This window comes from Myotis myotis, unplaced genomic scaffold (assembly GCF_014108235.1).
Source record: "Myotis myotis isolate mMyoMyo1 unplaced genomic scaffold, mMyoMyo1.p scaffold_m19_p_12, whole genome shotgun sequence".
Classification (NCBI taxonomy): domain Eukaryota; kingdom Metazoa; phylum Chordata; class Mammalia; order Chiroptera; family Vespertilionidae; genus Myotis; species Myotis myotis.
Window position 1 is genome coordinate 3,991,700 of NW_023416316.1, and position 14,846 is coordinate 4,006,545.

At 48.5% G+C, this 14,846-nt stretch overlaps 2 protein-coding genes across 14 annotated transcripts in view; both read right to left on the reverse strand.

Annotated features, from left to right (window-relative positions):
• GLE1 (GLE1 RNA export mediator) overlaps positions 1-1,518 on the reverse strand; it is a 20,746-nt gene extending 19,228 nt beyond the window's left edge. Inside the window, exons 1-2 of one of the 3 annotated variants that reach the window (XM_036329471.1) lie at positions 1,308-1,518; positions 1-102 (exon numbers count right to left, since the gene is read on the reverse strand). The exon at positions 1-102 is cut by the window's left edge and continues 129 nt beyond it. In XM_036329471.1, coding sequence (XP_036185364.1) covers positions 1-102; positions 1,308-1,406 — 201 coding nt within the window. In that variant the 5' untranslated portion in view covers positions 1,407-1,518. Of the gene's footprint in view, positions 103-1,212 lie in introns of all 3 variants that reach the window. The other 2 variants (XM_036329469.1, XM_036329472.1) reach the window with 2 other exon arrangements.
• A 2,066-nt stretch (positions 1,519-3,584) lies between these two features.
• ODF2 (outer dense fiber of sperm tails 2) overlaps positions 3,585-14,846 on the reverse strand; it is a 35,495-nt gene continuing 24,233 nt past the window's right edge. For all 11 annotated transcript variants that reach the window (XM_036329477.1, XM_036329474.1, XM_036329475.1 and 8 more), the window contains 8 exons: positions 13,818-13,953; positions 9,996-10,106; positions 9,732-9,836; positions 8,701-8,859; positions 7,313-7,413; positions 5,751-5,913; positions 5,193-5,318; positions 3,585-4,749 (listed from right to left, as the gene is read on the reverse strand). In XM_036329477.1, coding sequence (XP_036185370.1) covers positions 4,561-4,749; positions 5,193-5,318; positions 5,751-5,913; positions 7,313-7,413; positions 8,701-8,859; positions 9,732-9,836; positions 9,996-10,106; positions 13,818-13,953 — 1,090 coding nt within the window. In that variant the 3' untranslated portion in view covers positions 3,585-4,560. The remainder of the gene's footprint in view (positions 4,750-5,192; positions 5,319-5,750; positions 5,914-7,312; positions 7,414-8,700; positions 8,860-9,731; positions 9,837-9,995; positions 10,107-13,817; positions 13,954-14,846) is intronic.

The following is a 14,846-nucleotide window of genomic DNA, read 5'->3' on the forward strand; positions in this document are numbered from 1 at the left end:
AGAGGGAGACAGGTTCTCTTGTGTGTGGGGTAGGACATGATCTACCACCCATCCAGCATAAGAAGACAGCTGGGGAGTGGATACACATTCTTCTAAAACATCCTAGAGAAGAAGAAGAAGATGTGAAGCTCAACTTGCATGTCAACTGAGATGGACTGAAGCACTTCCTGAGAACGCAGCCTCATTTCTGTGGTATTCCTGTTAAGGATGTATAACCTGAGTGTACACCAGACAGACCAATCCCGGGACTCAGCCTCTAGAACAGCCATGGGCAAACTACGGCCCGCGGGCCGGATCTGGCCCGTTTGAAATGAATAAAACTTAAAAAAAAAAAAGACCATACCCTTTTATGTAATGATGTTTACTTTGAATTTATATTAGTTCACACAAACACTCCATCCATGCTTTTGTTCCGGCCCTCCGGTCCAGTTTAAGAACCCATTGTGGCCCTCGAGTCAAAAAGTTTGCCCACCCCTGCTCTAGAATGTAAGGTATGTATTTTTTAAAATTGTCAAAGATATAAAAGACAGGGGGACGCTTTAGAATTGTTTTACATAAAAGTCTAAAGAGACAGGGCAGTAGTTAGATTACCAGACACTCCAGAACAGGAGGTATGCCTTAACTGTTCCTACATGCCCCCTCCACCTGGCGGTCTAGTACAGAACAATGCAAATACAGTGATCACGCCCCCATTAAACTTCACAGGTCCGTCCAATGCCATCTAAAACTCTGTGTGATCAAACTTTTGGCCCGGTGCATAGAGCGCCGGCTTGAGGACTAAGGGTCCCAGGTTCGATTCTGATCAGGGGCACATGCCGGGGTTGCGGCCTCGATCCCCAGTGGGGGGCGTGCAGGAGGCAGCCCATCCATGATTCTCTTTCATCATTGATGTTTCTCTCTCTCCCTCTTCCTTCCTCTCTGAAATCAATAAAAATATATTAAAAAATAAAATTTTTTAAAAAGTTTGTGTGTGATTCTTCACTTGCAGCAATACGTCATATTAATCGTTCACTGCAAAATCTGCCCCTCCTAGCACATGCAGTAACTTCACTGACCCTGAGGCCAGGGTTGCTTTGACAACATAGACGGAGGCGCCTACTCTGGCTGCGGGGAGCACGGAGCCTTCAGAAAGAAGAGCGCCTCTGAAGGGGTCCCGAGCGGCTGGAATAGGCTGGGGAGAGCAGAAACCCTAGGGCAGCGTGGTGCACGTACAGGAGTCGAGAAACAAATGCGGTGGTTAGAAAGGACGCACGGGGTGCGGCGTAGCGGCCAGAAGGGCTACGGCCGCCTCTGCATCCATTGCTCACCTCGCCCCGCAGGAGCCAGTCGCGGTGGTAGCAGAGGCGACCTTTGTCGGAGCTGCGCAGCGCCTGCAGGGTCTCCCAGCAGCGACTCTCGGACGGCATGGCCCGTGCTGCACCCGCTCTTCCGAGATGCCGCGGGTGGAAAAACAAACCCCTCGAATCCGCCGCCCGGTTAACGAGCGCTCGCTTCCGCTTCCGGGGCGTGCACTCAGTTGTACACAGCAACACCGCCTCCGGAAGGCAGTACGCCCCACTTCCGGTGCCGGGCCGGATCTCCAGCGCGCCTGCGTACCCGGAGGGCCGGGCCCTGCGGGGAACTTCAGAAGCCTGGAGCCTCCTTGTGGTAGAAAGTGGAATACGTAGTATTGATGAGGATGTGAAGAAATTGGATTCACCCCCACACTGCTGGCGGGACCCTAAACGGTGGCCGCTGCTGTGGAAGTCAGGCATTTCTTCAGAAAGGTTAGAGTTACTATATACCCAAGAGAAATTAAATGTGCGTCCATACGAAGACTTGTTGAATGTTCATAATAGCGTTACCCAGAATAGCCAAAAAGTCTAAACCCAGATGTACATGAACAGGTATGTGCTACACAACAGGGATGAACCTTGAATACATTATACCAGGTGACAGAAGCCGGTGACAAAGTTACATATTACATAATTCCACTTATGTGAAATGTCCAGAATGACAAACCCACAGAGACATGAAGACTTATTAGTGGCTGCCAGAGACTGGGGCTGTAGGGCAATGGGGAGGGGAGTGGCTACTAATGCATGAAGCTTTCTTTTGGGGGAGATGAAAATGTAAAATAGGATCTTGTGATGATTGCACGACTTTGTGAATGCACTTAAAAACCACTAAATTATACACTTTATTACCCAGAGCCAGCTTTGATTCGGACCCTTTAACTTTTTAAAAATGTTTGGATTTCAGAGAGAGGAAGGGAGAGGGAGAGATAGAAACATCAATGATGAGAATCATTGTCTGCCTCCTGCACGCCCCCCACTGAGATCGCAGGGTGGGATGGGGTATATGCCCTGACTGGCTTCCGTGACCGCCTGACTCGGATTGACCCTCAACCACCGAACAGCACTGGCCAGACCCGATCCTTTCACTTTAGAGTCTAAAGTTTAGACTCTTCTTTTTTCTGTCTTATGGTATTAGTTTGAGATAGAAGGCTTCTCTCTGGAGTTTGAAGCAATATAAACATTTTTCTTTTTTGTTGTTGGTTTTTTACAAACTCTGGACAAAGAAAAACAGAACATTATTATTATTGTTATTTGGTGCGTTGGCCGGGAAGCAAACCCAAACAGAACATTACTGGGAGAGGTGTTTCCCACACCAGCATTATAAATACCCGTGCCCTGCACTGAGGTGTTCATTGGTTTGATGAAAATAAGAATGAATTATATAAATAGGTATGTACATTGGTGTGCCAACTGTCCTTTCTAGGGAAGGTCTTTCATATATTGTCCATGTAAGTTCAAGTCCATTTGTTAAGGGTGTGAAAACAGGCTTGGCTTTGTGGCAATGGTGGCTAGTAGTTGTTTTGTCAGAATTTCCTTGGCAAAATTAACAGCTGGAAACGACAGATGTCACCAAAATTTGGGGGTGGGGGGAGGGAGTTTTCTGGTCATGAAATCCTGACGCCTGGGTGTGGCCACTGCCTTTGAGGACATAGGGGAATTCTCTGGAGTTTTGGACTTGGGTTATAGTGGCTGAGAGAGAACAAGACTGGGTCAGCCAGAAGGCTTAATACCAGCTACGTGGAAAGGTTAAGTTTCAGCACCGTACCGAATGTGTTCTCTCTAAAGAATTTGTCACCTGGCTGGTGTGGCTCAGTCGGTTGGAGCATCTTCAGGGAACACATACCTGGGTTGTGGGTTCAATCCTGGGTCAGGGTGGTGTGGGAGGCAACTGACCAATGTTTGCTGTCTCTCTCTCTCAAATCAATTTAAAAATCTTTTTGCTGTTGTTGTTAATCCTCACCCGAGGGTATTTTTCCATTGATATTTAAAAAGAGTGGAAGGGAGGGGGAGAGACGAGAAAAACATCGATGTGAGAGAGACACATCAATTGTTTGCCTCCTGCACATGCCCTGACTGGGGTCCGGGATGAGCCTGCAACCACGGTACGCGCCCTTGACTGGAATCGAACCCGAGACCCTTCAGTCCGAGGGCCGATACTCTAACCACTGAGCAAAACTGGCTAGGGCTGTTGTTCTTTCTTTTAAATACAGGAAAAACGTGAAGAGAAAAAAAATAGGCAATACATCATTCAGAAACCAATTAACATTTTAGAAACAGTCATATATATATACACATCTCATTTTCTTTCTCCTAACAGCTAACGTGGTCTGCACCCCAACAATGAACAATGCCTCCAGTCATCTCACAAAAAGCGCCCACAGGAGAATCTAGCTGGGCCACAATGAAATGAAAGATCTAATGTTCCATGCACCAAGTACTTTAAAAATAGTTACTGGCTCCCATTAAGCATTATACGTAATCATTTTTAGAAGAGGGATGGGGGTGGGTAAAGGAAATCATCCACGGAGTCTTAAATATTGATTATAAAAGCTTTTTGTAAAGCAACACAAATATTTCAAGGATAAATGCATTCCATAGATACAAACCTGGCAAAGAGAAACAAAAATTAATTATCTTGGGGTCACACTTTTAAAAGGCCAACTGGACACGAGCCCTTGAGTGTCTGTTGTGAAGTGTGTGGGGCAAGTGGCCTTAAGGAAACTCGGATACGAGAGGTTTCCATCGGGCGTGGGACAACACCGCACCCAGGACATAAGGAAAAGCGGAAGTAAATGTGCTCATAACCCAGGAGGGGTGGTGAGGACCTCTGCTGGCTCAGGTCCAAGAATTAAATACATTTCTAGAAAGAGGGCTGTAGGGGACTGGAGGAAAAAGTCCAGTCCGCACATTCTCTCAGAAAGGAATGAGCTAGGTCACAGTGAGTTAAAACCTGGTTCCCTCATAGTAGTAGATGTAAGGCCTGGCAAGGTACTTAAAAACTTCCTTCAGGCAACTCCAGCAGAGAGGAGAGAACTGAGTGGCTCCTGCTGCTTCATGCCCTGCTGCTCCAGGGATGTCATGGAGCCAGTAGCTAAGCACAAGATCCTAAACACACACTTCGTCACCGGAAGAGAGGAAAAGCAACAGGCTTTCCAGGTATGGCTTGGCAACTTGTCAGTTCCCATGGCATCAGTCTGGGCTCCTGGCCCAAGACAGGCGGGCCTCAGACAGGAGGAGACCTGGAGCGGATGGGAGAGCTGGTCAGGTAGGTCGTGTAAGGGCTATCCCCAAACACGTTGGCGTAGGAGGACTTGAGGAACTGGACGTAGTTCTGCATGCTGCGGTTGGTGCTCTCCGACTGCTCCAGGCGATCTTTCAGGTCTTGCAGCCGGCTCTGGTAGCGGCGGTCAGCCTACGAGAGGAGCAGAGTTGGATCAAGTGTGTGTGAGATGCCCAGCACAGACAAGGCCACAGCGACACAGACTTTATTAGGGTTCCCGGGGGCTGACGGGGAGAGGATTGGGGAGTGACTGCTAATGGGTACAGAGTTTCTTTTTAAAAATATCTTAAACTCATATTGTGATGATTCTTGTATAACTCTGAATATACTAAAAACCACTGAATGAAGCAGTTTAAATTTGCATAAACGTGATTTTCATGGTATATAAAATGATATCTTAAAGCCGTTAATAAAAAAATACAAAGGATCTGCCAGGGGTATCCTTTGGGGATAGAGAAAAATTAAACCATGTCCTTTTCATAAAACAACAAAACACCTTGCCCTGCAGGTCCCAGGAAGCCCAAAGTTCAATCCACTCCCATCTCTTCTGCCCTCTGCCCTCCAGCCCGACTCACATCGTCACGGCTCCGCCGCAGCTGGGTGAGTTCCGTTTTGGTCCTGCTCAGCTGGGTCTCAAGATCCAGGATTTTGTTCTGGGCTGCTCGTTCCTTGGAGACCGCGTGCTCCTTGGTCTGCTCCACCTGCCCGGAAGGAACAGAGCTGGAGGTGCCCACCTGACGGTGAACACCTAGCGAGGAGAAGCCTGGGCCACTCCGCTGTCTGGTCTCAAGGACCACACTTTCACATCACCATGGCGAGTTGTTTGGGGCCTCAGGGTGGGAGCTGACTATGGGGACTACCTCAGCAACCATCTTTACCGGCCCTTTCCCAACACCCCATGAGTCATCATCATCTAAGATGTGACAAGCCTGTCTGATCCCATGCAGGCAACAATTAAATGAGCAATCATGAGTCAGGGGTCAGGTCCTTCACAATAATTGCTCATTTGATCCTTATGGTGAATTCACGAGGCAGGTACTACTCTAGGCCCATTTTTTAGGTGGGAAAATACGCTCAGAGAGGTTATGTGATTGGGCCAAGGTCACAGAATTAGTAATGGAATTGACACTGACCTGCCTCCTAGCATCTTCAATGGCACTCTCCAGCTGCCTTGCCAGGGACCCACATTCCCGTGTTTTCTCCTCCAGCCGCAGCTGGGACTGGTGGATTGCCTCCTCCCTCTTGGCAATCACCTGTAGGAACTCGATATTCTGGGCACTGGTCGCCTCCAGTTTCCTAGGTGAAAGCACTCAATCAGATCCTGTTCATTTCCATACCTGCCCTGTTCACCCTGCCAGGGGGCTGCAGCCACCCTGGACCAGGGCTCTCGTCACGCAGGGAACCTCCAAGGAGCCACAGGAATAAACCAAAGGAACCTGCTGATCAGCCAGGCAGCAAGGAATTGCAACTGGAGCAGCTGGTTGGAGAACGGTGTGGAGGCAGGAAAAGGAAGCAGATTGAGCGCTGTTGTGCTAAGTGTGCACATCTTCACGTAACACAGCCACGGGCAGCCGGGAAGGTGGGTTCCCTTATTCCCCCCATTTCAGATGAAGAAACTCAGCCTCAGAGATGTGAAGTCACTGGCCCAGTGTCACACAGCTGATAGGCCTGTCACCAAAACTCATGCCCTCACTTCTGTTCACTGCTGCCTCCTTCAGCAAAGGGACTTCGGCCGGACCACTCAGTACCTCGCGTGACCAGCCATGGGCAGCAGTGACCATCCCGATGTGCAAGCGCAGTTGCCACTGCACTTGTGGAAATGCTCCACTTTAAGGAGCTCTGCAAGTCCTGCCGCATCCAGCTGCATGTTTGAGGCCAGCAACGCAGAGTAGAGGGGGGGGGGGGGGGCCAAGAGACCAACTGGTTCAAGTTTCTCCCTGTAGGCTGCATGAGCAGGTACAGCCTCCCAGGACCTCAAGCCCTCATTTCCCAGATGCTAGAAGCTCTGGAGGAAGACAGGAGGCTAAACTGCAGCTTTGCCAGGTACCAGCTGAGTGACCTTGGGCAAGTCACTGAACTCTCCCGGAGCTCAGTGTTCTCATTTAAACGGGGATAATACCAATACACACCACCTATACTGTACATTTTTGTCTGCCAGGTAACGTGCTGAGCCCTTCGAAGCTCATCTCATTGAAGACTCACAATAACCCCACGTGCTACACTATTTTCCCTGCCTTGGTCCCTTTCTCAAGATTAGTAATCAGAGGTTCAAAAGGATTACATAACCGGACCCCAGGCCAGGGCTTCTGATTCCTAAAGGCGTAGTATTCACCCCTGACTGCCTCCTGTGTCCATGGGAGAAGAATCAGAATGCTTTTGGGAAGGATGATGGGGAACACAGAGCAGAGTGGGGAGGAAATGCCCCCACAGCAGCCTGCAGGCCCTGCGGGTTTGCTTGGACAAAGTGTGCCTGACGGCTGGTCCTATGGGTGGTCTGATGTTGACCACTGTCTTCTGGAGCATCACCCTGGCAGGAGACCACCTTCCTCGCCCACAATGCTTACCACTGCGCTGACAGCAGCTTTTCCTCCGAGGTCTGCCTAGCACCTTCTAGCACACTAAGCCCAAAGCAGCTAAGCGGCTGAAAGTCTCAGGTCCTAGGAAGAGGACAGAGTTGGAACCAAGTGCCTCTAACCTCTCCAGTTCATCCACCTTCAGACTCAGCTGTTTATTTTCCTTCTGGGAAGCCTGGTGTTTCTCTCTCGCCATCTCCAGCTTGTCCCCCTGATGCTCGATCTAAAATGACAGGAACAGACTGGTTTACGAAGGAACTTCCAGTGCGGCCCTCCCTTCTCCCTGACCTGTAATCCACACCCAGGAGAGGCATGCTGCCCTCAGCAGGCATCCAAGTCTCCACACACAACCTGCAGGAGAGAGGAGAGCAGGGACGGGTTAGGGCCGGCTCCCCGGCTGGGCTTGCCCACACCCAGAGCCAGGTTGGATCCGCAGAACCACGCCGACGCTTTCTTTCAGGAGAGGCCACTCAGTGGGATCCGGGGCCGACAGGAGAAGCAGAAGCAGATGGCAGGCCCACAGGACACACCGGGGAGCTCTTTACCAATCACTTTGTCATCGTGCTGATTTCCTTCTCCCCTTAATTGGGGACAAGTGCGGGCAAGGCAAGAGGAAAGCTATCAGTTCGTTCAGGCTGGCAAGTGCGAGAAGTTATCCAGAGGGATGCTCTACAGAGACCTCAGGTATCTGGGCTTGCAAGGCCCTGAGAGGCTCAGGTTCGAGAGCACAAGGTAATTGAAGATACCGGGGACACAGGCTTGGGAACCAGACAGAGCTGGCTGGGTCCCAATCCCTGTTGATTAAGTATCAGCTCAGTGACCTCAGGAAATTCCTTCTCCCTCTATGCCCTGGGCTGCTTGCTGTAAAATGGGCAATAAACCTTACAAAGTTCCTAGAAGAATGGAGGATGGTGGAGCACGGCATGTGCTCTAGAGACGGTAGCTACTTTTATTATTATTAGTGAAGCAGGTCCAGAGAGGGAAAGGGCCCTGCCCAAGGCCACCCTGCAGGTGAGAGGCATGTAATTTCTGAGGCATCGTAGGCATGGCGCCCGTTACCCAGAGGCAGGCTGCTTCTGGGAGGAAGGGAGCCCTCTTTCAGGACAGAATCTCAGGCAATGGCTCTGCTGAGTAGGGGAGGCAGCTAAAGCAAGAAAATGGAAAAAAAAGTACGCCCGTGGCTTGCTGCCTGTGGGTGCGAGGCTGAGGACAGCAGCGGAGCAGGCAGGGCAGAGGCAGGCGGAGACGTGCAGCCCTGGGGGAGGGGGAACAACAGGAGGGCCCGGCGACCCCAGTGAGTGACGGCTCCTATAACTATAATCACTCGGTGCGAACACGAGGCTTTTGGCACACCAGACTTTTATTTCACAGCACTGATGATAGCTCACTCCTTTCAGAAACGGCAGCCAAGAAAAAAGAAGTGGTCCTCCCTTGGGGGGCGTGCAGCTCATCTCGGTAAGCGGGACCCTGCTCGGGCCAGTTCGTGGGACCCTTTCTGCCAGTCCCTTACCCGGCTGCGCAGATCTGATATGATGGCTGAGAGGTCGATGTTCTTCCTCTCGTAGCCCTGCAGCTGGTCTTGGCACTCTGCAAGCTTAGACTCGGTGATCTTGAGGATGTCAGGCAGCTGCTGCAGGTCAGCCAGCTGGGACTGGAATTGCCTACGTGCCTGGGGTGGGGGAGGAAAAGCCCACTGTAGGGAAGGGCCCAGCTGCTGAAGGGTCAAGAAGTGCAGCCTGCCCTCCTGCAGGCCACTGAGCGTGTCCAGTCATCATCAAATACCACCACCAGCACCCAGGCATTGTCCCAAAGGCTCTATGAATTAACTCGTTTAATTCATACAACCTGTAAAGTAGGTGTTGTTTTCCCCATATATGGACCTTAAGGATCAAAGGCTCATTTGCCAATGGCCATTGAGCTAGAGCCAAGATCAGAGCCTAGTTTAACGCCCAAGCCCTAGAAAGGCAACCACAAAGCTGTAGGTCAGAGGGAAGGGTAAGAACCACCTGATCTCAATCCCCCCTTGTATAAATTAACAAGGAGACTGAGGACTAGAGAAGGGCAGTGACTTGCCCACGGTTACGCAACAAGTCGGTGGCTGAGCCTGGACTCAGCTCATCTCCGAGGTTATTACTAAAATGATTGTTTGCTTCTAGACAGCCAAGCCAACTCTAGACGAATAAGGCTCTTTGGGGAGCAGGACAGGAGGCACAACTTTTGGATGGCACAAAATAAAGACAACACGCAGAACGAAATAGGCACGCCTAACACATGGCATATCTCTGGATTTGAATCCACTTGGATGCTCCAAGCAGGAGAGATTTTTTTTAAGGAAGCTGGAAGAATGAAAAAATCAGGAGGGAAAAGGAGAAAAAGAAGTATAAGCGAGAAGAGATGAGAGAATGTAGAGAAGACCAGCCCAGCAATAAGAAAATCTGTTCATCTTTGTTGTCCACACCAGGGAAGATCAAAGGCAAATGAGAGACAGACTGTTGGACACAGAATTGGGTGGAGGAAGAAAGCAAGGAAGGGGAGCAGTACCGCTTCAATCTCTTTGTTCATCTCATCTTTAAGGATCTTGTTCTCTTTGTCGCAGCGTTCCAGCTGGGCAGCGACTTCATCGGCCTCTAATCTGGTCTTCAACACCTAGGGACCAACAAAGCATCAGGAGGTCTTGGGCAGAGCCACGTTTTGGTGAAAAAAACCTTCCACACCAAACCCCTCCCAGGAAAGGCCTCCTGGTCAATCTTCCAGCAGCTGAGAGGTGCTGCCCTTACAGGGCAGGGGCACTTGAGAGAGTCCTACCTGACTCTTATAGTTGTCAATCATCCCCTCATAATTCTTAGCCGATGCCTTCAGCTGCTGGACCTCGAGGTGTGCCTGATTGAGTTTGTCCTCCATTGGAGCGAAGCTAGCCTAGAAGAGGTGGCCCCGTAAGTCACCAACAAGAAGGTTCCGAGCCGGTGATCATCCCGCCCTCAGTTCCTACTCCCAGGGGCCAGCCAAGGGAAGCCCCTCTGTTCAAACCCACACCAGGGGTTCTCCTCTGGCACCAGGGCAAGAGTCCTACGGTGCTCGAGTGAATATAGATACAAAAAAGGGACACGTGTTTTCTTGTTCTCATTACAAAAGCAGTAATAAGCAGTAAAGAAAATGGAGATAAGGCCAAGAAAAAATGAATCAGGATGCATGATACCTTGGTTTATGGCTATATATTAACAGTTGGGTAGCAGTTTGAATTTTCAACAAGAATGGAGCTATACCATACTTATTGCTTTGCAACATGTTTTTTCAACAATTATGTTATGAACTACTTCTGAGGTCAATAAATGTCCTCCTGCAACCCAAATACTCACCTTAGCAGATGGGACAAAACAAATCATGTATCTCGATATGATAAAATAATAAGCAGTCATTAGAAGAGATAAAGCTTTAAAAAAAAAAGACCTCCATGAGATATTGTTGAATGAAGAAAGCAAGCTGCAGAAGAATGGATGAATGCGTGTGTATGTGTTTGAATATGTATGTTAGTATGTGGGGGAGGGGCCCTGGAAAAATACAATCCACAGTTAACAGAGACCTTTACTTCTATATCACATTTCTGTAATGTTTTACATTTTTACTATGAGCAGATTTTACCTTTGTAATTATAATATCTAAGAAAATACACTTCTACAAATTTCACTGAATGGCCACACTACATTACCTTACATAGATATATCAACCTGTAAGTAACTCAACTAATTGTTAGGCTTGGCGGCTGTCTTTTTGTTGTTGTTGTTAATCCTCACCCGAGATATTTTTCTATTGATTTTTAGGGAGAGTGGAAAAGAGAGGGAAAGACAGAGAGAAACATTGATGAGAGAGAAACACATCAATTAGTTACCTCCTGCATGAACCACGGCCTGGGCCAGGGAGGATCCTGCAACCAAGGTACGAGCCACTGAATGGAATCGAACCTGGGACCCTTTGGTCCGCAGGCTGACACACTATTCCACTGAGCCAAACCAGGTAGGGCGAGGCTGTCTTTAATTTGCATTGCAATACCTGCACTCCAACAAAGTCTGATGTGTTGTGTTGACGAGGAGACATGGAGCAACTGGTTCTCACATGTCCCTGATGGGAGTGTAAATTTGCACAATTAGTTTCTTGTATAGTAATATCTACCAAAGCCAAACTTATGCACACCACCAGATGACCTGGCAATGCTATTTCAAGGTATAAAACCTGTAAAAATAGCCCTGGCTGATTTGGCTCAGTGGATAGAGCATCGGCCTGCGGACTGAAGGGTCCCGGATTCGATTCTGGTCAGGGGCACATGCCCAGGATGTGGGCTTGATCCCCAGTAGGGGGCTTGCAAAGGACAGCCAATCAATGGTTCTGTCTTATCATTGATGTTTCTATCTGTCTCTCCCTTTTCCTTCCTCTCTGAAATCAATAAAAATATATTTTAAAAAAACAACCTGTAGCCGAAACCGGTTTGGCTCAGTGGATAGAGCGTCGGCTTGCGGACTGAAAGGTCCCAGGTTCGATTCCGGTCAAGGGCATGTACCTGGGTTGCGGACACATCTCCAGTAGGAGATGTGCAGGAGGCAGCTGATCGATGTTTCTCTCTCATCGATGTTTCTAACTCTCTATCTCTCTCCCTTCCTCTCTGTAAAAAATCAATAAAATATATAAAAAAACAACAACAAAAAAAAACAACCTGTAAAAATACATGAAATATGCACATAAAAAGATGTTCTATAACCCAAATGTCCATCCCCAGTAGGATGAATAAATTACGGTGCAGCCATACTTATAGCATTGAGAATGAATAAAATGCCACACACAACATGGATAACTTTCACAAAGCTAGGCACCAAGTTCGAAAACAGGCAAACTAATTTGTGATGACAGAAATCGGGATAATGGTCACCTTTTGAGGGGGAGTTTGTAACCAGACAATGTCATAGGGGTGCTAATAAGGTCCAATCAGGGTGACTGATGGACATAGTGTGTTCATTTTGGTATGGTGTACTTACTTAAAATCATTCTTAACAAACAGAAAACATGACTAAAAAAATAAACCTAGCCCAACTGGTGTGGCTCAGTGGTTGAGCATTGACCTATGAACCAGGAGGTCACGGTTCAATTCCCAGTCAGGGCATATGCCCGGTTGTGGGTTTGATCCCCAGTAGTGGGCGTGCAGGAGGCAACTGATCAATGTTATCTCTCATCATTGATGTTTCTATCTCTCCCTCTCTCTCTGAAATCAAGAAAAATATTTTAAAATAAATAAACCTAGATACTACTGTCCAGATCAATGGAAACCAAACCTGGCTCTGAAATGTCAACCTCTATTCAGGTGCCTCTTGCCCCTGGCATGAGAGGAGGACATATGGCAAGTTGTTATGAGCGAGAGCTCCAGACCCAGACTCAGGTTCAAATCCCAACTCCAACACTTCCAAGGATAAAATCTTTTTTTTTCCCCCAAGGGTAAAATCTTGGCAAGAAACTTGACCTTTCTCTAAGCCTCAATTTCCTTATTCTATAGCGACAGTAATCACATTATTGGAAGATTAAAGTGCAAATGAATTCATGTGGAAGAGTCCCCTAGGAGAGTCAGTGTTAATTAACCTCAAAGTCAAGTCTACTGCATGTGATTGGCTGAATGTGTCATGTTAGGCATTTTACATGCATCACCGCATTCTCACAGCACCTCATTTCTTTTCTTTTTTTTTTTTTAATATATTTTATTGATTTTTCACAGAGAGGAAGGGAGAGGGATAGAGAGTTAGAAACATCGATGAGAGAGAAACATCAATTCAGCTGCTTCCAGCACAGTCCCTACTGGGGATGTGCCCGAAACCAAGGTACATGCCCTTGACCGGAATCGAACCTGGGACCTTTCAGTCCACAGGCCGACGCTCTATCTACTGAGCCAAACCAGTCAGGGCTAGCACCTCATTTCTTGCAGCAACCGAGGATGAGATCTCTCACCCAGGTCCCATAGCTGGTAAGAGGCAGGACTTGAATCTGGGTAGTAGGTCTTAATTTAAATCTATCGGACATTGCTTTTACTTTTTTAATTTTTAAAAAAATTGATTTCAGAGAGGAAGAGAGAGAGATATAAACATCAATGATGAGAGAGAATCATTGATTGGCTGCCTCTTGCACACCCCCTACTGGGGATCGAGCCCTAACACAGACATGTGCCCTCAACTGGAATCGAATGGGGCAGCCTTTAGTCTGCAGGCCGACGCTCTATCCACTGAGCCAAACTGGTTAGGGCAGAAAGTTGTTTTATATTCCGAGGTCACCCCAACCTAAATTACTAACTCAGTTAAAAATAATTTAGTTCTGCCCTAATCGGTTTCTAACTCTATCCCTCTCCCTTTTCTGTAAAAAATCAATAAAATATATTTTTAAAAATAAATAAATAAATAAATAAATAAAAGTAATAGACAGTAAAACCCTCGTGTGGCCATTCATACACGCTCTGACTCCAGAGTGCCTTAATCCCTCTGCTCCCTCCAGGTCCTCTCTGAGGGACCTCCTCAGAGGTCCTTCCTCTGGCAGGAATGCCCAGCCATCAGTCTCTCTGCTGTTCCCTATCTGTCCCAGCCCCCAGCTCCCAATACAGACCTTCAGCCTCTCATTCTCTAGTTTAAATGCAGAATACTCGGCAGTCTGCCGGTGTAGTCTCTCCACCAGGCTGTCCCGGTCTTCCCGCATCTTCTCCTCCAAGGTTTGCTGTTGGTTCACGAGATCTGTCACTCGGCTGGAAGGTCACAAAGTGAAAGCAGACAGGAGAATCGATTACACAGGTTCTGAGGAGCCCAGTCTTTGTGAGCAGAGGGGTCAAGTGTTCCTACTCAGGCCATGTCCCCCCTTTTGCCCCCTGCCTGCTCCCCCAGTCTCCACTCTGAGAAGCAGTTGTATGTCGTGCCCTGGCATTGCTGCCTGTGGCATTCCCCTGTATCCCACTTCTGATAACCACCTTTGAGATTTGTCTCCCATACCAACCCCTCTAAAAGCCTTCTCCATTCTGACTTCCCATGAGGCTGAGACACTTCCTGAAGATAAGGACCAGAGACTTGATCCCTTCCCAGCTCCCACAGCCTCCCCTGCATCTCTCAGGCAATCAGGCCTTAACGTTAGGACAGAACTCCTGGCGGGGTGGTCAGGGATACCACACCCTAGGCAGGCCTGTCCCTCAGGCACACATCACACTGGGGTTCAGGCTCCCGGGCAAGGACAGGTGTCATGATTGGCTTATTCAGGTGTGAGCACTCACCCAGCGCAGGCAAGAATGGCAATGAATGGATATGAAACAGGGAAAGCAGTCCACTCGGCAGGCGCTGCCCACCTGCGCTCGAGCCCTTCGCCTTCCCCTCAGTCACTGAGCAGGGCAATCATCCAAGCCTCAGAGCAGCACTGGCGCTCACAGATGCTCCTCGTCCATCTTGACCACAGACCCAATACAGAACCTTTCCATGCTGTATGTTCTCAGTATCAATCAATTATGGTTCAGTCAGCACTGACTAGGCCCAAGCAAACACATCATGTTTTCCCTGGCAAACTCCTACTCACCCTTAAGAACCCAGTTCAGATCTCCTTCCTCAGGGCATCTCACTCCTGTACCATACATCCTTCTATCTTTTTTTTTTTTTT